The following is a 23,218-nucleotide window of genomic DNA, read 5'->3' on the forward strand; positions in this document are numbered from 1 at the left end:
GAAGAAAAATCATATGTTCATGTTAATAGATGCAGAAAAAGCATTTGACAAAATCCAATATCCATTTATGATAAAACTCTCAGCATACTAGAAACAAATAGGAAAATCCTCATTGATAAAGAACATCTACAAAAAACCTACAGCTAACATCATACTGAATGGTGGGAAACTAGCTTTTTCCCTAATATCAGAACAAGAGATGGATATTTCTGCTCACCACCCTTCTTATTCAGTGTTGAACTGGAAGTCCTAGCTAATGCAATAAAAAGAAAAAAAAGGAAAGAAAAATTAAGTAAAGGAATACTGATTGGAAAGGAGGAAATACAATTGTCTTTGTTGGAACATATATGATTATTTATACATAAAATCCCAAAGAATCAACAAAAATCTTCTGAAACTAATAAGCAATTATATCACAAGTTTGCAAGACACCAAATTTAAATAAAAAATCAACTGCTTTCTTATATCTGAGCAGTGAATAATTGAATTGGAAATTAAAAACAATAGTATCTATATCAGCACCCCAAAATGTAAAATACTTTGGTATAAATCTAACAAATATGTATAAGGTCTATACAAGAAAACTACAAAATTTTGATGAAAGAAATCAAAGCTAATAATAATAGATGGAGAAGTATTTCAAGTTAATGCTTAGAAAGACAATATTATTAAGATGTTAAATATTCCAAAATGATCTATAGATTGAATGCATTTGCAATCAAAATCCCAGAAAGTTATTTTGTGGATATTGCAAAACTGAATCCTAAAGTTTCTACGGAAAGGTGAAAGACCCAGAATAGCCCAGACAATACTGAAGAAAAACAAAGTCAGAAGACTTAAGCTACCAGACTTTAAGACTAACTATAAGGCTAGAGCAACCAAGACAATGTGATATTGGCAAAATAACTGATAGATCAATGGAGCACAACAGAGAGCACAAAAATGATCCCATACAAATAAAGCCTGCTGATCTTTGGTAAAGGAGCAAAGGCAATTCAACAGAGAAATGATAGCCTTTTCAACAATTAATGCTGGATCAAGTAGACATCCACATGTAAAAAATGAAAATAATAAATCTAGACGGACTCCTTACACTTTTTATGAAAACTAACTCAAAATGGATCATAGATGTCAATGTAAAACATAAAACTATAAAACTTCTAGAAGATAATATAGGAGAAAAATCTTGGTGACCATGCATTTGGCAAAAATTTTAGATACAACACCAACAGCAAAATCCATGAGAAAAAAATGATAAATTGGACTTAATGACAATTAAAAACTTTTGCTCTATGAAAGATACTCTTAGATGAATGAAAAAAAGCCATAAGTCAGGAAAAAAATATTTGCAAAACACGTTATCTAATAAAGCACTTGTATCCAAGATATGCAAAGAAACTCAACTTTTTAAAAATTATAAAATGGACAAAAGATCTGAATAATCACATCACCAAAGAAGAGATACAGGTGGAAAATAACCAGGTGAAAAGATGTTCAAAATCATGTCATCAGGGAACTGCAAAATAAAACAATGGAATACCGCTACACATCTAATAGAATGGCTTAAATGTAAAACACTGACAACACAGAATGCTGGAAATTTGTTCACTGATGGTGGAAACAAAACAAAACAAAAAAATGGTACAGCCACTTTAGAAGTCAGTTTGGCAGTTTCTTAAAAAGATAAATAATGTCTTATCTAACGATCCAGGAATCTCACTTCCATTTACCCAAATGAGTTGAAATCTTATGTCCACACAAAAATCTACATACAAATGTTTATAGCAGTTTGATTCATACATGCCAAAAGAAGTAAACAAGATGTCCTTCATTCAATAGGTGAGTGGCTAAACTGTGGAACGGCTATACAATGGAGATGGAGTATTATACAGTGATTAAAAAGAAATGAGCTATGAAAAGAAATGGAGGACTCTTATATGCGTATTACAAAGTGAAAGAAACCAGACTTGAAAATGTCATGTAGTTGGAGATACGGTGTGTAGTCCGAAAAGCTACACACTGTAACTCCATGACATTCTTGAAAAGGCAAAACTATAGAGACAGCAAAAAGGTCAGTAATTTCCAGGAAATCAGAGGAAGAAAGGGAAGGACAAACAGGTGGAGCACAGGGCTTTTATAAGGTAGTAACAGTATTCTGTATGATACCATAACAGTGAATACAGGACATTATGAATTTGTAAAAACCCACAGAACTGTGCAATGCAAAGAGTGATATAAACTATGGGCTTTAGTTAATAATCATGCATCAATATTGGTTCATCAGTTATAACAAATGTACCACACATGCAAGATGTTAAATGATGGCAGAAACTCTGTATGTGCAGAGGGAGAGTGTCTGGGAAGTCCGTATTTCAGCACAATTTTTCTGTAACCTTAACCTGCTCTAAAAAAAAAAAAATTTATTTTTTAAAAAACACAAGGAGAATGATCTGGGTGAAAGTGTATAACATACATAACAAAGAACAGTATTAGGTCAAACTATATTAAATTGTCACTATTTAACTACTGCTGACCTACAAAATTTGTAATTTTATATGGTTCAACCTGAATTGTAGATGAGGTCAGACACTGAGGATTGTTGGATGAAAAGAATGAAAAAAAAGCATGTTATTTATTTCAGGTAACAACACTCAGTCCTCATAGGCATTCCTTACCAAATAAAAGTACACTGAGTGTGCTCATGTCATGGAAATCTGAAAACTATGAAATGTTGGATTATTGAAGGTTTTCTTCTCCTTGCAAGACCTATGTTTCCTCAAAGTGTACTTTTCCTTTTCTTTCTTTCTTTCTCTCCTTTTTTATTTTTGCCTTTCTCATATCAAACGCATTGGATGTAAACGTCACTGATTTTTGTGGCCCATTCATATTTTTGCCCCACTCCTGAAGCCACTAAAAGTTGCTTAGAAGTTCTCTGGGCATAGCTGGGCTTGTCAACTGAACTTGTGTCAAGGATGTGGTGGCTCAGCTATTTCATTAACAAAACCTTGATGTGAAGACCTTTAAGATGCTTTTGTTTTTGCTTTTTCTTCAGCATTGATCTGTTATTCAGAAAAGAATCATCCATTCTCCTGCCTAAAAGTTAAACTCCTGGATGCCATTCTTCTAGAAGTAAGCGGGGAGAAGAAGACTGGTCCTCTCAATCTGCAGTGAATATTTATTCACTTACTCCCCCTCCCTTTTTTTGTACATTACGTCTCCCCTTTCAATTTTGATACTAAATTTATTGGCTGGCAAATAATATTTTTATTTTACGGATGATTTTTAAATATTTAAATATTAAATATTTTTAAATATTTAAATATTTTTAAAAATATTTAAATATTAAATCATTTTTTTAGTCAGCTAAGAATCTTTTTTCCCCATTAGACAAAATATATCAGAGTGATAAACGCATTACACTCTTAGTTTTATAAATTGATATTTATATTTTCTCTAATATTATTTCACATGCTTAATTTTCCAAATGGAAATTTTCATTTTCTCTCAAATTACATACTTAACATTTCAATATGCTTTCAAATTTAACTCCAGAAGAAAGAGGGCTAATGAAAGTATAAGCATAGAATCTTCACGTTCCCAGCCTTGTCTTTCCACCTTCGTGTGTGGAGTGGGTGAGGGATTTAGGGATGAGTTGGCTTCTTAAAAATTAGTAGTGACAAAGTCAAGATCAAAAAGGGATCTTTTGAATACATTATAACATGCATATCACATGTAAAACAATTTGATATATGTTCTGAAATTATTTTCTTACTAAACCACTATCTTTTTAATTACACACTTGTATTTTTTTATCCCTGAATTCAGCTATCAACAGCTACAGACTAATCTACTCATGCATCCTTCACCGTACCAAGCATAATTCTTTGTGTGCTGTATTTGTTCAATGACAGAATAAAATTAGACAGCATATTAAGAATTGAATTAGGTAACGTTTCAGTATCCTTCAAATACCAAATTTTATGACCTAAAAGCAAACTTCACATGATATGTACATAACCATTAGCTGTTCAAGTTAGCAATCTTGTGCAAATATTCATTTAAAACCCAAATGAGGAAAATCTTTAATAAATATCTAGTTAGCTAAGCCAAAATATTGACATTAAGCATTTCCAAAATCATTTATCTGCTATTTGTAACAAATTATTAAGTAGATCATAGAAAATATTTAGAATTATACATGTTTATTAAGATTTTAAATATAGGCGTAATTAAGTTCGATTAAGGCAAGTGTACATTAAGAAAATAAACACATAAATAGAAAAATGCTAGATTTCTAATAATAAACCAACTCAGAGTTTCTTGAAAATGACAATGATACAAGGTTTTTAATAAGACAACAGAAGATCTTGTTTATATCTAATAGGTATCAGATTATTTAACAATGAAGGTCACATATGTCTCTAATCTCTCAGCAATCAATTAAAATTATTGAATATACAGAAATGAAGGCAGTAATATTCTTATAGAATAGTGAAGAAAACAAGGGTTTAATGTTAAGAATAAACTGGCATCACATTTACTAATTCAATAAATAATAATTAACTTTATTATCATTATCCTTATACAATAGAAAATGTAATCTAAGATCTTTCTTTCACTCTGGACTGAGATCAGAAAGACGTGTATATGTATTATTTTTAGGGATTGGTAAAAAATAAATCATCAATGCTATTAATTCCTCTACTTCTATAGAAACAAAACATAACTTGAAAGCTTGGCTGCTTGTTTTTGCAGCACTGAGCACTATACTCTCAAATAAGCTACATAAATAGCTTTCACATGCAACTGAATATGCTGTCTGATGTTGGTTTTACTTTTCTAGTCAACCTTTTGGCCACCACAAAGTAAATGATACAAGATTGATAGCAAAGCATCTGAGGATTTACAATAAATAACATGAAACTCTTTGTATTCATAAAAAGCTATATTCCCATTTTTCTTCCTATCATCAAGAAACTGACAAATATTTTGACCAAATATAAAGCAGTATGTGTCACACATAGAAAAAGGTGTTTTTTAAAATGGCCATTATATCAATATATGAAAAAGTACATTTAGGAGATTTACTTCTCTCTCTCTTCCTCTCTCTGAAATGTAAATGTTTATTATTACAAGGGGAAAATTGTTGCAATAATTGATGGTAGTTGCCATACTTGCTATTTTACATACAAAAACAATTAGTAATTTTCAAATAGGGAAGTGGTTTATATGAATATTAAATGGTGCATTTGTTAGAAAAGTTTAGAAAGATTTTTATCTTTTTTGGAAGAGAAAATGAAAATAAAATAATAATAGCAGGCACAGTCACAGACACTGAATGATAGCATAATTTAATTGTAGAAATGTTTGGAACACTAGCATTCATAATAGTCAACAAAATAAACTTTAAGAACTGTGTTTAATTTTTAATCATTTAATTCCATTTAAGACACAGGTCCCTCAAAAGGAAGTCTTACTTGGGAATTCTTCAGTTTTCATGAAAGTGAAAAAGAGAATTCAGATTGTCAACTTTGACACCTTAAAATTTCACAAGCAGGGAGGACTCCAAAACCATGTATATTTTCTCTGTCCATAATTTTATTTATTTTGCATGAAAAATACCTATAAGGATTTTTTTTGTCTTATATTGGAAATATTTTCTCTAAAGTCCTCACTAATATTTTAGTATTTGAGGGGGCTTAAAACTAATTTTACACTTCAAGGATATTTAAATCAATAAAGCAGTCACTGAAGCAATAGCACTTTTTCTAGGCCAGGATTTTTTAAATATAGTTTCCAATATTTGCAAATACAAAATTAAAACTTTACAAGGTGAATAACATCACCTTCTTTGCCAGTAAATTACAGTTATTGATATGTTTACATTTTACTGACAACAGCTACTCACCATATATTTCAGACTCATGATAATTAGGTTTGAGCTACCATATCAGAGTCAATTATGAAGAAACTAATGTTTTACAGTACATAAAATGAACTATCTTAAAAGATTTTAAGATGATTGATACAGGAAAAAGCCAGAAGGTGGCCTATTCTAATCTTCATGGTAAAAATATGAATCTATTTGGGCAAATCAATAGGTAGTCCTATTTATAGAAAAATCAAGGACCATTTCTGATGTGTAATGATTACACAAAGTGATACGGATGGTCTTCTCCAAAGCCCAACATTTTTAACCAATGTTGAGGAAACCAATCGCTTAATATCTCTCTCTATAAAATACCTGATGAGCAGAGAACTCGCTCTGAAGGCAGAGAGAGTTTAGGGTACCCTAGCTTGCTTAAGCATCCCTGATGGCATTAGCTTATACATGTGGCTATTAATTTATATGTTCATGTTAATATTGCTTTCTTCCAACTTCTTCTAGAGCCAAGAAAAAACAGCTGCTATGGGAAAAAAAAGAAAGATCAAGGCAAATAACATAACTTGGGATTTTGAAAAACTGTGAATGAAAGGATATATTCTTTTGTAGCTATACCCCTCTTCCTCAAAAATACAACTATTGAACATAAACATAAATAGGTCAGTATCAATTGCCTCAGGAATGACTAGGTAAACATCAATGACAGCATCACTGAAGATGAAACATTACTGCACTGAGTGCCAATATCCCGTCAGAATGTAATTACTGCAGTAAAGGCGAAGGAAAGGAGACACTGAAGCCTGAGCGACATCATCCTTGGAAGTAGGTGGTATCAGGAAAAAGAGGGCCAGAGGGGCTTCATTTTGGCATTTGTCAGTAAATGTTTTTGACAGCCAGTGAGAACAACAGACTCATCTCTGACTTTCTTGGAGGATAAAATAGTTGATATTTCTAAAAATTTTACTGTGGAATTTGAAGCAAAGCCTATTTTCCTTAGTACCTTTATTATTACTGATACTTCTCTAATGATTCAAATCCACAAACCTCAACTTATAAACATATGCTATGGCATGGTAAACCAAAGTTTATATTTTAGGAGAATATATTTTTTTTAAAAAAAGTTATTCTGATAACCAGAGATAAGAATTTTGAAGCTTTATAAAATATTCATTCTTTGGTTATAAACATGATTATTTATCAAAAAGTTAAAATACTTCTTTGAACAAATAATGAAACTTCTAAACTGCAATCAGAACAATAAAGTAGAAAAACATAATTTTCATTTATTAATACTAGATCTTTCATAAGATCTTTCTTGCCTTCATAGCACAAACTTAAATTATGTCTTAGGCAAAAACACTTTTTAGTAATAAAAATAGTCATGGCATGGCTTAGATAAGTTTTTAGCATATTGAAACACACATAAATTACTATATTTCAATGTAACCCATTAAAACAATACTATTTTAAGTTAAAAATAGGTTAAATAGACATGAACCTGGTTCCTTTCCACTCTCCCTATTTTGATATTGTTACATTCAAGTTATCACCCAATGCCATTGTAAAAGTCATATATTTCACCTATTTTTTGACTATAGTACTCCACTGTGTAAAATATCAGGTGTAACTATCCCAGCTTAAAAAATATTTTTGATAGGTAATTCCATAAATAAGTTCTGTGTTTAATTGTACATATATAGGAAAGTAATAGATTAGTACATAAAAAGGTTTGCAGTTACGGCAATTACCATGGGTAGAGCTGGTTTTTTTGTTTTTTCCTTGATAGCACTGCCTCACGTGTGGTAGAAATTGTAATTCTCTGCTCTTTCTCTGAATTATTAGTAGCTAAAGGTATTCTTTGGGTAAAAAGCAGTGATACTTAAACTTTTATTTGGGGCGGGGGTACAGTTCCTTTATGAAAACTATCCACAGAAAAATACACAAATGTATGAGCACACAATATTTTGCTTCTTTTAAATAATTTATGGACATCATGAGAATGATCCATAATATACAATCACTCAGCAATCTTTCTAAGTTGAAACAAGTATTTAAGATCCAGAGAGTCATTGCTAGTCCAACATAATTTCTAGCAACATGATTAATCTGGAATCCTCTCAGCATATCATACAGTAGAGCCTACCCGTGATAGGCATTTCAAGGCCTAATACAATAGGATAAAATAGAATTGCCAGGACAGACCTTAACAGTCTTCCAAAGCTTAGTAACTGAGGAAGTTCAGAGGATTATGCAGAGCTCTATAAGCAGAAATGAAGCAGGGGAAATTAAACGCCGCTTGTGGTCCATGGAGAGTCAAAGACCTTTTTTGGGGAATGGCAAATGACAGGTAGCTTTTAAGCGTTCACTTTGGGGTTTTAAGTAACATGCCATGACCTTTACAATTGAAGTGCAAAACTGATTTCTAAAAGAAAAGTTTAAATCACATTTCCAAAGGATTTGAAATACTATCCCACAAACTTGAAAACTAAGGTATAAAACTGAACTTTTAAAAACAGAAGTTTAAGTCATATTTCAAAATAAATGTTTTTAGAGCCACAACCAAATATTTTCTGCAAAGACTGTGAACATTTGGAAATGAACTTAAGAAATAACTTTCATCCAAGAAAACTAGATAATTTAAATCAACCTAATCATTTTTTATTAGCAATTTATCCAAAATAGGTGAAAACAATATTTAAAAATTTAAAAATAGGGTTTGCTTAATTTACATTAGTATATAACCTCTACTCAGAAATCTTTAGTATCTACCTGTAGTTTAGAGGAGAAAACAAAAACTCTGCATATTGTTTAACACACTTATGATCTAATATTGTCTACATGTCTCATATCATACCATCTATTATATATTTTTTGCAATACTGACTTCATAACAGTTTCCCAAGGATATTTTATTCTATAGTGCCTCCTGGAGTTTGCATTTATTGTTCTTTTTGCCCACCATGTGCTCCCTTGGCTTGTCCAAATAGCAAAATCTCATTAATCTCTTATTTCCTATAAAATGCTTTCCGAGGATTCCTTCACTGCATTTGACTGACTTAGGAATTTCTGACCCCATGTATCTTGATACCTTTCACCTATTCCCAATACAATAATTATTTTATTAGAAGTAAAATATTTATATAGTTTTACCAGATTGCTACATATTTGAGAACAGATTTTTTTTTTATTTTTTTTATTCTCAGAGCCTAGACCAGACTGGGTTCATATTTATGAACTAGAAAAATACGAATATAGTTATGAAATAAAAGTAATAGTAACAATGACTATAATTTATGGATCCAACTGTTTGGATCCAATAAATGCTTTTTTTTTTTTTTTTGATCCTTGTTTTGTACTATACTTGTAGTAGATTTTTAACTTTACATCTGAGTTATTAAATGCTTGAAATGACATTTATACTAAGTTTTCTCTTAACTGAGAAACCTACCTTGTCTCTACAAGTGTGCCTTTACATTTTTCTTTTTAACTTTATGCAGTAGAACTCTTTCTCTAAGGTAGTTTTATGCACATGTGTAATACAGTAAAGCACAGAAAATAGAACCCTGTTAGATAAAACGGTTTCTGGTGCGTTAGATGACTGATGCCACCTTAAGAAGCAAGTTGCTCTCAGTGACCATTGGGTCTCCCCAGGAAGGGTGGGCCCATATCAACTGAAAGCAATGTTCTTACATAGATAAGTAGATCATTAAGTTGTTTACTGCTTTGGAATGTACAGATCTTAACAAGTACATGTCACGTGGCTACAAGCCACCTATATTCTGGAGACTAGCTATATCAAGTCCCTATCCCCTTTCAGGTGAGGAGATGCACCATCTTGCGGCCGCCCAAAACTGCTTCTGTCCATAAGTTCCCTTAATAGACCCTTAGTTTAATTCTGGAGTTGTCAGCCTCTTTCTTCCTTCTCTCAGTCCCATCCTCCATTAGAGGTCAGTTTCATTACACCTCAGGATACTTTCCCAACAAGCTATTCCAGTTGAAGCTGATAGTGGACGTCTAGACACATAGACTTGGCATCCTTTCATTTCTTGTAAGTGGCCCTTTGGAACAAATACAGACACTCTAATGCCTTACAGAATTTGTTTTCAATAGCTCTGATCGTATACCACCTTATTCCATTTTACTTACTGTCAAGATTGTCTATAGGCAATTTTCTATATTAAAAAATAATCTGAATAGCAGTTCCTAAAGCAATCTTGTCAACTTCTTCTATAACATCTACAAACTTTGCACAAAAAGGCACCCCCAAACTTCAGAAATCTCTGATGATAATAAAAGCCTAATTTTTCAGAATCTGAAACAAAAATATACTAATATCAAGCCAATTTGAGCTCATCTGCGACTAACAATTCATATCAAACACATATTTTGTCAAGTAATAAAATCAAAGAAAGAAAAGATGATTTGGAGATATTTTTTCTCTAAATTTTATATCCTCCATCTGAATTTCTGATTATGAGATTCAAATGGCAATACCCTAAATCTCCTTTTCAATGTGCTTATATATTTTTCAGAAATCCAGAGATATGTTCTTTCATTACATTAATAATTAAAAGACAGCTAAACTCTAAAAAGCAAGAGTAGAACCTTAAATGTATATTACTAAGTAAAAGAAGTCAATCTGAAAAGGCTATATGAATCTAATTGTATGATATTATGGTAAAGGCAAAACTATGGAGACAATAAAATGATCAGTGGTTGTCAATGGGTAGGAAGATGAATAAGCAGAGCATCGGGAATTTTTAAGGCAGTGAAAATACTCTGTATGATATTGTAAGGATGAATATATGTTATTATACATTTGTCCAAACCCATAGAATGTAGAACACTTAGAATGAACTCTGAAATAAACTATGGACTTTGGGTGTTATAATGTGTCATGTAGGTTCATCCTTAGTAAAAAATGTACCATCCCGGTGAGTGACGTGGACAATGAGGGACACTATGCATATATGGGGTATGTGGGAAATCTCTGTTCTTCCTTCACAATTTTGCTGTAAATCTAAAACTGCTCTTAAAAATGTCTTAAAGAAACAAGCAAGAGTAGAAATTAAACTTTTGTGGCTGGTGATAAAGACTAGAATTAAGTTTATAAAATATCTAACTAGTAATATGGCATGGAAAAAAGTTAAATTCCATTAAAAATCAAACTAAATATTTATTGAATCGCTACTATTACTACATACTGTTCTACTAAGTGAAAATCAGTGAGTAAAGCCAAAAAAAAAAAAAAAAAAAAAAAAAACAGTCCTCATGAAGGAAGTACTTGCAGAAGATATAGGATTAAGACATGCAGGTCTTGGGGGATAAGAATTCAAGGCACTAGAAACAACTAAGGCAGCATCTGTGAGGTAGGAATGTGCCACGCAAGCTTGCACAGGAGACCAGTGTGGCTAAATTAAGCAAAATAGAGGCTATATGGTAGAAAACAAGTGCAGAGAAGAAAGAGTTGGTTAGAGTATTGTATGGGGCCTAGTCGACTGTTACAATGACTTAATGTTTATTCTGAGAAAAATGGGAAACAATGGAGTTTTGTTTTGTTTTGTTTTGATTTTTGTTGTGTTTGTTTGTTTTTTGTTTTTTAGCAAAGGATAGGATCTGTCTTACATTTTCGCCATTTCATTCCGGCTGCTGTATTGAAAAATTAGCTTGAAGTAGCATAGAAACATCAAGAATAAATAGGAGGTTATTGAAATAATCCGAGAGAGAATGTGTCTTAAAAAGAAAGTGATAATAATGAGATAGTGAGAAACGATCAGCTTCTGACAATATTTCCAAAGTAGAAGCTGTTGTAATAATCAAAGCTAGATGTGATGGTACATTGGTCCATAGTGGTAGCGGTAATCGAATTATTGACACATTTCATAAGGGGACCTAACAAGATATCCCTGTGAATACATGCGCTATGTGTTGTGAATTAAAGAGAAGAAATAAAGAAAAGTCTAAGGTTCCTGGCCTGAGCAATTAAGATTGTGTTCCCAAGAATGTGGAAGACAATGAATAGAGAATGTTTGGGATGTGCCATCCAAGAGCAGGTAATGACTAGGGAGTTTCATAGATAGATCTGGAGTTCAGGAGAGTATTCTGGACTAGAAATATAAATTTGAGAATTGTTAGTATTTAGATGTAGAGAGTCATCAGTATTTAAAGCAATGAGGACTGGATGAGATCACCAAAGTAATGAGAGAGATAATATCTAAAAACGAAACTCCTACATTTATAAGTCAAGAGAAGACAGGCTAACAAACAAGACTGAGAAAGAGTAGCCAGTGAGGTAGGAGGATAAGCAGAGAAAATGATAGTCAGGAAAGCCCAGTTGGAGGCAGTGAGAATGTTTCCAAGAAGGAAGAATCCACTGTATGAAGTGAAGCTGTTAGGACAAATAAGCTGAGGAGATTCATCACAAGATTAATCACTGGACTCAGCAGTAAACTTATCAAAGTCACTGGCTAGCCATTTCTGTGAAGTAGTTAGGGGAAGATCCTTGTGTCAGATTAAGAGAGAATAGGGAAGTGAGTAGGAGGAAGACTGCAGAATGGGAAGCCCTGGACTTTCCTTTCGCCCATAGATACACCAATTCCACAGCAACACACAGATCAATTCTCTTTGTGAGAAATCCAGAAACTAGTTGAGAGGTTCCTGCACATTTGGTGACTGTGAAACGAGCCATATCAAAACTGATAAGGGGGAAAAAAAACTGATATGAAAAGTAGAGAGAGCTTCATGCTATATCCCCATCCACGGCATAGTACCATACAATCAGGAGGAAAACCCCCAGCTCCCAATTTCTCCCTGAGGAGTGAAAGAGTTGTATCACACATTTAGGTCCCAGCTTTTCTGTGTGCTCCCTGAGAGACTGGCTTCTGTCTCACCTGTGTCAGAGAGCTGAAAGGGCCCTTGCATATGCTAAAGCCCTGGGGACTAAGTGGTTAGAACTAATGTGAGAATTCTAATGTATTAGAACTGATTTACCACAGCTCCTCCCTAGCTCAGCACAAAAATGAGCAGGTAATGAACCCCAGCTCCTACCTTCTATCCCAGGGAGGAATGAGATGTACCACACATATAATGCTCCAACTTTTCTGGAAGATAACCAAAGAACTGGCTACTGTGTTGCCTGTCTTGCAGTGCTAATGGGACCTGGCATACTCTAGTTGCCTGGGATCTAGTGAGTAAAACAATGGCATTTAATCTAGTACACAGCTAATTGCCAGACCCCTTGATCACAGCTCAATGCAGAGTGGACACGCTAAAAAACCTCAAATCCCAACTTATCCCCAGGGAGGGAAAGAGCTAGACAGAATTTCTACTGATACAACCTCTCTGGGAACTGCCTAAGTAACTGGGAATTCGTCTCCCTTATTTTTGAGCACTGATGGCATGTAGCATACTCTAGATTCCTGGAGGCCACTAAGAACAAAAAATGTGGGTTGGAGTAGCACTAAGGTTTGACAGGTCTCCAGAATCTCTGGTCGAGCTTATTGGTGAAGGCCTTCTCCTGTATAAGGCCAGTGATGACTGAGAGAGGTGGCTATTTTTGTTTAATGTACAGACACCAACTCATAGAGTCAAAGAAAATGAAGAAATAGAGATATGTGTTGTGTTCCAAGCAAAAAAACAAGATAAATCTCCAGAAACTGACCCTAAGGAAATGGAAGTATATGATTTACATGTTACAGTATTCAAAATAATCATCATAAATATGTTCATCAAGGTCAGAGGAACAATGAATGAACAAAGTGAGAATTTAAACTGAGAGTTAATATATGTGTGTGTGTGTGTGTGTGTGTGTGTGTGTATATATATATATAATTAGCAAATCAGTCAGTTGAAGAATATAACAATTGAACTGAAAAATTCAGTAGCATATTTCAATATTAGAATAAGCGAAGACAGGAATATACACTTACAGGTAGGTCACTAGAAATTATTTAGTCAGAGGAACAGAGAAAAAAAAAATTTAAAAGAGCAAAGAAAGCTAATGGGACTTATGAAACACCTTCAACTGGACCACATGGGCATTATGGGAGTTCCAGAAGAAGACGACAAAGGACCAGAAAAGTTATTCAAAGAAATATTGTCTAAAATGTCCCAAATCTGGGGTGGGAAATGGAAACCAGATTCAGGAAGACCAAAAGATCTCAAAAAAGATGAATAATAAAAAAACAATACACACCAAGACACATTATAATCAAATTATCAAAAGTCAAACACAGCCAGTTGGCTCAGTGGTTGGAGGGCAGTGCTCATAACACCAAGGTCACCGTTTCAATTCTCACGTGGGCCAGTGAGAAACAATGGCTTGAGCTTGGAGCTGAGCCACTGGGGGGCGGCCAGTTGGTTCGGTGGTTAGAGCACAGTACTCATAACACCAATATCACCATTAGATTCCCACATGGGCCAGTGATCTGTGCCCTCCACAACTACATTGAAAACAAACAAACAAACAACAAAGTGACACAGAGGTGATGGGTCCTGGAAAAAAACACTGTTCCCCAATAAAAATTTTTAAAAGTATTAAAAAATAAGTCAAATACACAAAGCCAATTTTGAAAGCAGCGAGAGAAAAGTGACTTGTCATTTACAAGGGAACCATACAAAACTATCGGTGGATTTTCTAGCAGAAAAGAAATCTTTCAGTCCAGAAGGGAGTGGGATGATATATTCGAAGTGCTGGAAGAAAAAAAGCTGCTGATATTTTGGAGGGAAAAAAAAAATGGTAAAATGGGAAAAAGCAGCTTCCCTGTCCCCCAACAAAGATCAATGATTTGACAGTGATCCATGAACAAAACACTTCTGGGACATCTCTAGAGTCTACTTAGGAAGTTTAGCAACACAGTGGAACAACAACAACAAAAAACTGAGAATAATTGCACAAGAAGAAAACGAAGAGAACAATTTTGCCTGTACTATCCTATCCCCCAAATGGCATTGCTTAGGGCCCAAAAGGAACTTTCCAGGTAGAAAGAGCCCCACATGCCAGGAAAGGAAGAGTGGGGTAACATCAGCTTCTCCAGCCTCTCAGAGACTGCCGAAAGGTCCCATTCTGGTTTCACCCTACCCAGACTGGCAAAGCTAAGATGTATAGAGCTGGCTAAAAACAAGGAAGAAAATCAGAGGTTATTATTACAGACAAGCAGCAGGAACAATTGCAGGAACAATTCCCTACTGATGAAGCCAATGTCCCGTACAGCCACCACAGACCCCTGCAGGTAATCATTTCACAACATATATGTGACAAAATCATTACATTGCACGCCTTAAGTTTATACATGTTATATGTCAATCTCTCCATAAAGTAGAAAAACATATTAAAAAATAAACTTGTATTATTTAATTTTAATCAATTTCAGTAGAATTTGCTTTATTAGACAAGTGTATTTAAAGTTTTATATAATATCTAAATGAAGGATTTTTTAAAGTTAAATTCATCAAAGTTTCCTTTATCCATTTAAAAAAATATTCTCATATAATAATTGTTAATTTTAAGTTTCAGGAAATAATGCAGAGCCTTGTCTAATACTTAAAAATACATGATTTTGCTCAGACACTTCCTTAACAAGAGAATGTGAATCAATCAATAAAACCTACTGCTATTTTAAAAGAACATATACATATTCTTTTCATTGAGAACTAAGTCCATAAATAAATCTTTATTTCTAGATAAAGATTAGTGATTTAATCCTAGGAAGAAAATCCTAGGATTATCCATTTTGTTAATTTATACAGTAAACAATTATTGATATACTACCATGTGCCAGATTCTATGGTTGAAACCCTAATCATATAAAATTAAATACGCCATTGCCCTCATAGATCTCAGAATCTATTGGGAGTTCTTGATTAGAACCATAATTGAACTTTTGTGGATTAATAAACCTTCTAAAATTGTATTCACAGTTTTTTGTTATAAGCATACTTGCTTTTCCCCACAAATTAAACAGCCTCTAGCTCTCATTAGATATTTAAAAGGGTTCATGATACTGAATCAATAAATAGCAACAACTAGAAGAAGCAAAAAAGCCAAACAGATTAGCTTGTAATTAAAATATAATGGGCAAAGTAAAGATAATATTCCAATGGCAACTCTGACAAAAAAGAGAAAACTAATGCTGCCTATGAAACTCAAGACAGAGTTCATAAAAGAATGAAAATGACAAGCAGATTTTACAAATATAGGTGTGTAACTTTAGAGAGATATAGTTATTATAAATATTTTTGTAAAGACCACCAGCACTGGACAATTTGGAATCCAGTGTGGGTATGAAACACTAAAAAACGTATAACCATCTAGATGTCATATACTTATACATTTAAGTACTTTTCAAATAAAAAGACAATATTACTGTCTTAAGCAATGTTACAAATTTCTAGAGTCATCTTTTCTGTAAAAAAAAAAGTAAAATGTTTAAGGCAAACATATTTTTAAGAGTCACCAACTTAACATTAAACTTGACAAAGAACAACATCAAATAAAAATTAAGAGCAAGTTACTCATATAATAAAGGGACCTAGAATTTTATCAGCCTATCAGCTTAAAAGTAACCTTTCCTTAAAGGAGGAAAATTATGAAAGAAAATTATTTGTCAAAAAAAAGTTTCCAATTGTTAAAGGAAACAAATGATATTGGGAAGACCAAAACAATTACACTCAGTTCTCAATAGAAAAGTTACCTGGTAGTGCAGTATACATAGGATATATATTAGTTTGAAATTGTAGGCAATACTTTAATAAACATCATTATTAAATCCAAAAAATGTTTTCTCCTGACATGGAAAATAATTTTCCACACTCAATGACTATGAGGAAGTATAAATATAATTTTAAAAATCTTAATGAAAGAAAAAAGAAGAGCATCTTTAAATACTAGAAGGACTGGTGGCTACATCTTCTATGACAAATGCATCACAATGAAAAAGATTAATATTAGATTTACTGGCATTTATTTTTGTGGACACCATTAAAATCTGTTTTGAAAAGGAAGGGGGAAAGCATTCAGCTAAAGATTTAATATGATCAGACTATAAAAAGCAATAATATCTAATTTATCAAGACTTAATAGCTTACTGTTCAATACTTGCTTCAAGACCCTTCCTCATGTACCCAACAAATACAAAGCAGACATGTCATAAACGTTGCCAAATCCCAACCAGTTCCCAATTTGCAAGATTTGCCTTACATCACATCATACAGCACAAGTCCTAAAACATTATAAATATCCTCCATTGACTTTTACCTTCTGAAACACTAAGATTGTCTAGCAGAGTCTTTCTTTCTGAAGAAAGTCTAATAAAACCACTTTTGCTTAATCAGTAAGCATTAGCAGTGGTCTTTTGGAGGACTCCACAGCCAACAAGTAAAATAATAACTCATTCATTTTCTTTTTTTCTGATATTATGAGTCTGCTTTTGACAAAGCTGAAATACTATTTAGATTATGATATATTAAGTAGAAAAGCATACATCCAATAAAAATAAACTTGTCATTAACTAACCCAAAGAAGAACATTCATCATGGTTTGCACTGAGTAGTAACTTAAATTAATCGCTATCAGCCACTCTAAAATATTTCACTAGTAGGGCAGGGATGGGGAGTTATTTCATATGAAATGCGGAATTAAGACCTACTGTGAACATAATTTCTAAAACCATGCAAGTCTATCTAAAATTTTTCCTTACAATCAGAAATTCCCATAGCTTAAGAGAGACTCTTATTTATTATGAATCTAAACTACAGTATCTACATTTATTAAAAGAAAATAAAAGATGAATACTTGATTTTGTTAGATCCACAGGGCTTTCTTCAGAGTCCTCTAATAAATTCATGATTTCAATAAATACTTGGAAATTTCAATTTGTATACATAGACAAGTAAATACTTAAAGTTCTATGGATGTGAAAAATTACATATATTAATGCTGTAGAAGTTATTTATAAATAAATTGTTAAATAATTATTTTTCAAAAGTCAGATTGTCTTCAAAAAAAGACATAGACATAATAGCTCCTTAGACATAATATTTTGATTAGGGAGCAATATGAACAAAAAATATGAAAAGGACTTTAATGTAGATATTTTCAGTACTTTCTAGAAATTATTCTATTCTTATGTTATTCATAAAAGTGAAACATCATTGACAAACCTCATATGTTGCTGGACCAGGAGTCATCTCTTTGGAAATTTTAAAATGCTTTGATTCTTTAACAAATAAGGGTATTGAGCAAGATTTCTGTAAAACAGGACTGTATGTTGCAGGCCCTAAAAGAAAACAGATGTAAAAATAATAAAGTATATTTTAAAGTACTGCTTTTGGTCACAGGGAATTTATTCTTAGATTTATGCTGTTAACGTGTAAATTTAGGATCAAACAATCTTGGACTCATTCTTTTTAAATTCTTAAAAATCATTCAGTTCAGGGTTTCAAAATATGATATGCATAAAATAGTGACATTTGTTTATCCGATAGTTAAATATAATACAGAAGAAATCCCCCCCTAAAAGAAAGAAAACAGTACCCCCTCAAGATACATATACATCAGGAAAAAAGATACTCAACCCTTTTATTTCCTAAATATTCATTCATATGTCCAGTGAAGAAGTAGTGACTGAACTTCATTTGGAGCTATGAATAAGATTTAAAGTAGCAGAAAGGTGGTTTAAGAGCATTATGGACAGTATACATGATAGAAGCCAAGGCACAAAGATAGTATTTACATGGATCATTTGGAAGTTGTAAACAGATTGGTTGAATGTAACAGGCCCTAATCCTAAATAAGGATGTTGTACTAAAGTCAATGGATTTCAAATTATATTCTAAAATGTCTCAAAATTTCAAAACAAAAGTACTTAGGGGACAATGTGTCAGTATAGCCCAAGTCGAGGCTTGAATTATTTTCAGTAAAAACAACTCTAGATTTTATGTTTTGCTTGGGTCTCATGTAATATTTTATTTAACCAAAGTTGTCTCGTAATTTAAAAAAAAAGCTTTTGAAAACCAGTTCCATAATCAGTGGAGAGCTCTTAGGTTTTAGACTAAAGGAGACACATGAAAAAAGAGACAGTTTAAAAAACAAAGTCTAGCAGTATTTTATAGGATGGGATGACTTGAAGAAAGTCTTTTTAAGGGACACTAACAAGGAATTTACTAACATTGGTAAGGGAACGTAAGAACAATTCAGAATATTTTCTAAGCTACTCAACAAACTATATATAGTGATTGGAAGAAGATAGAAATGAATAGTGGCTATGAAAAAGGTAATACTGTGACAGAAATTCGGAAACACAGAAGGAAGATACCATTAGCGAGTAAACAACATGTGTTTGAACCAGTTATGTTTAAAAAGATGGCAGGATATCCAAATGGAAACGTTCAGAGGACAACTATAAATACGTAACTAAAGCTCATGAGAAAGCTGGTCTGGAGAAAAAAGAATGGAGTTATTCACGTAGAGGCAAAAGAATGGAGTTATTCACGTAGAGGCAAAAGAATGGAGTTATTCACGTAGAGGCAATAGTTGATATCTAAGTGAAAGTGCAGAGAGAAAACTGAGGACTGAAACTTGGGGGGCTGAATATAGAGAGGGAGGAAAAGAGTCAAAGAGGGAAAGAATCTAGTGCATAGAATCTGGTCAGTACAACACAATAGAGAGAAAATAGGAAGAGGTTATTTTTTTCTCCATTTATAAGTTTAGCAATACTTATTGAGTGTCTATCACATGCCAAGCTTTGTATTTCAAGAGTGTTAGAGGTCTAATATGAGGTGTGATCAACAAATACGATGAATGTTTAAATTAAAAAAAAAATTATTACAGTAAAAGACACATTGCCATTAATCCCCTAGAAAATATTGCCCCTTGCTTCGAACACACTTATCCTATCATTCTTGCCACTTTCTGATGCATTTCTGGAAGTCCTCTTTTGTGAATGTCTTTAGTTCCGTTGTCATGGCTGCCTCGATGTCCTGAATTTACTCAAAAAGTGCACCTTTTATGGTCATTTTGACTTTGGGGAAGAGCCAGAAGTCGCACGGTGCCAGATCTGGTGAATAAGGTGGATGAGGACACACTGTAATGTTTTTATTTGACAGAAATTGCTACACCAGAAGCGATATGTGACATGGAGCGTTGTCATAATGGAGGATGAAGTAAAGATACTCATGAAAGACGACTTCCAGAACTGCTTCAGAAAGTGGCAAGAATGATGGGATAAGTGTGTTCGAAGTGAGGGGGAGTAATGGCAATATGTCTTTTCATGTAATATATTTTTTTTTATTTAAACATTCACCCTATTTTCCGATCACACCTCATATATCAAGTATTTCAAGAAGGGACTTGCAGTGAGGTCACTGTAGAACACATAGAATGTAACTTTAGAAGAGTGGTGTTGGATGAAACTACATTAGAGGGAATTAAAGAGACTGTGTAGGGAGAGGAAACACAACTTTGAGCATAGAATACTAACAATGAACATGAACAGTGAAATACTAAATATAAAGGTATTAATAAAATATAAAATCAATGCCTCTGTCTCCTTAGTGAACACATAATCCAAAATCATCTACTTTGAAGAATACTGATGTTTTAAAATCTAAGATACTTTATAATAGATAAATTCATATAAAACATTTTTAATGCGGTAGCTTCATTAACATATGACATTTCAAAATTTAAAATAAAAAATGACATGTGGATCTAGTTTAATTATTCCAATATCAATTCAATTAAACAGGCTAGATAACCAAGGTGGTAAAGTACTTATGAGAAGCTGCTATGGACCGAATGTTTGTGTCCCCCCCAAAATTTGTATGTTCAAACCCTTATCTCCAATGTGATGGTATTTGAAGATGGTCCCTTTAGAGGTAATTAGATCACAAGGGTGGAGTGAGTCTCTCTCTCTCTCTCTATCTCTCTCTCTCTTTCTTTTTTTCTCCTTCCTTCCCTCTTGTCTCTCTGCTGTGTGAGGATACAGCAAGATATCTGCCTGCAAACCAGGAAGAGGGCCCTCATTAGGAATCAAAAAGGTCAGTATCTTGGGCACCTTGATCATGAACTTCCCAGACTCCAAAACTGTGAGAAACAAATTTCTATTGTTTAAAGCCACCCAGTCTGGTATTTTTGTTATAGCAGCCCGAACTGATTAAAACAAAAGCTAATGTGTTTTGATCTACTAAGTGACAAGTAAAGAGTTATAGCAAATGCCATCTTACTATAAAACAATAGCATTTATGACTTTGGAATAATACAGTTTATATTTACAGTGCAAAAAAACAACGTACATATGCATACATAATATCTTTACAAATAGACTTAAATACATAAACTAAACGAGGCAAGGGGAAACAAATGTACCAGTTACTTCAGTATCCAGTAAACACAAACTATAATCAGGAATTCGGTGCATAATTCCACAGTCAACTAAATGAAAATTGCAACTTTAACCATAAAGATTTATAAAGGTTAATGCAACAGGTAAGGCTATTATCTAAATACTATTGTAACGGTAAGTTTCATTTTCAATTATGAAGAAATATACTCTATACGCTGCCTTTACCATCACGCTACAGCAACTGATAAATATTTACATTCGTGGTTATAACTCATTAGAAAAAAGAAAATATTCAAATGTAGTTGTAGTGGATTTCCTTTTATTGGAATTCCTTTGAGGAGCATCAAGTGAAGCAAAATATGCATCTTGCTGCATTTTAGCACTTAGGCTGCTGTAAGATACAGACCGTTTAAAAAAGGTTTAATGCTCTTCAGCTTAAAATATATTTCCAATTACATATGCTACTGCTTATATGATACAGGTCAAAGATTTACATTGCTTCACCAGCTCTGATTCACAGCTGGATTATGCAGAAACTATCTTCTATTTATTTACCAAAAGGCCACATTTTAATCACAGGTCATGGAAGAAGAAAACTTCTCATTCCAAATCACACACCTTGAATCATGACTACTATATAATGGGAAATTCAAGAGCAGGTGATTCTTATAATTACATATTTTCCAGCCCTATGCCAACTCACTTTCTATGAAATGTCAACCAATGCTACAGGGCAAAAATGGGAAAGAACAGGAACAATGAGTAATTTAAAATAAAATTCATTTTGGTACATTACAGGGGACTCAGAAATAACTACTTGTATAAATAAAGCTGCAAAGCCTCAGATTAAGAAATGGCTGTCTTCATAATGAGCTGAAATTTATAAATCACGTAGTCAATTTTGCTTATGAATATTCAGTCCTTTTTTCATGTGAAGGTGACAGAAAACTACTGAAAAGTAAATATCCATATGTGAGCATATCTTTAGAAATTAAAAAGGATTATGAAATTATTCATTGAAATGGACTGCATGGCTTTAAAATGTCATTTAGAGAGTTTAGATATTTATGGAAAACGTTTTTTCACACTGATTTTATCCTTCAGCTCTATAAATAAAATAACAGCAAAGACAAAAGATTAGTACACAAAGAAGTATTATCATCAATGTCAAGGCTACATTTAGGTTTAATGCTTTTCTCCTGCTTCTAACACTCGATTTGATTAAATGGCACTTCAGATTGTGACCACAGAACTGCACAGTCTATTAAATTGAGTGTATATGTGATGAGAAAAAGAATCCCAATAATACATAAACTTTTAACCAAAATTTCATGTATGTTTTACCATCCTGCTAACTTCTCTGTCCAAAAAACAAAATGGATGTTATACATTTTAAGAAAAGCTTAAATATTTAAGGATGATATCTCAAAGTCACTATTGAATGTCTAGGAATTATTGCCAACATAGTCCCTAAGCAATGGACTATTATAATGCACTTCAACCTAAACAGAGAACTTCGTCTACTGGAGCCTACCTAAATCATCCACTGTTAAAACTTGTGTTCCGAGCATTGATTTAGCTGTAGTGCTGTCAGTCTTATGACATATAAATACAAAATCACATGGATTTGGTTTGGCTGAAATATATCTTCAAACAACAATGTCTGTTTATCTGTGTATCTTTATGTACATATTTATCAAAATGTGCATCGACAGCCCTTTCAAATAAAGTCTTTGAACTGCTCCTATAAAATATACTTTCACTCTCACTGATAAAATAACTACACTGTACAAATTTGAATGATTTTCACCAGTCTTATAAATGTAGGTATAACATACTTTTTGTATGAATTATAGGAACCAACTGAAAGGAACAATGATCACCTTTCATCTAATACCACTTTGAGTAGGTAGTATGTAAATATGTAACACATGAGCGATTTTTATTGATGAATGAACAAAGTTATCAAATAATCAATAAAATATAAAATTGA

The 23,218-nt window shown here is 33.0% G+C and overlaps 1 protein-coding gene across 1 annotated transcript in view; it reads right to left on the reverse strand.

Moving 5' to 3' along the window:
- Positions 1-23,218, reverse strand: part of STPG2 (sperm tail PG-rich repeat containing 2) — a 444,557-nt gene that overhangs the window by 194,041 nt on the left and 227,298 nt on the right. The window contains exon 10 of the mRNA XM_033106649.1: positions 18,044-18,159. Coding sequence (XP_032962540.1) covers positions 18,044-18,159 — 116 coding nt within the window. The remainder of the gene's footprint in view (positions 1-18,043; positions 18,160-23,218) is intronic.

This window comes from Rhinolophus ferrumequinum, chromosome 5 (assembly GCF_004115265.2).
Source record: "Rhinolophus ferrumequinum isolate MPI-CBG mRhiFer1 chromosome 5, mRhiFer1_v1.p, whole genome shotgun sequence".
NCBI lineage: Eukaryota > Metazoa > Chordata > Mammalia > Chiroptera > Rhinolophidae > Rhinolophus > Rhinolophus ferrumequinum.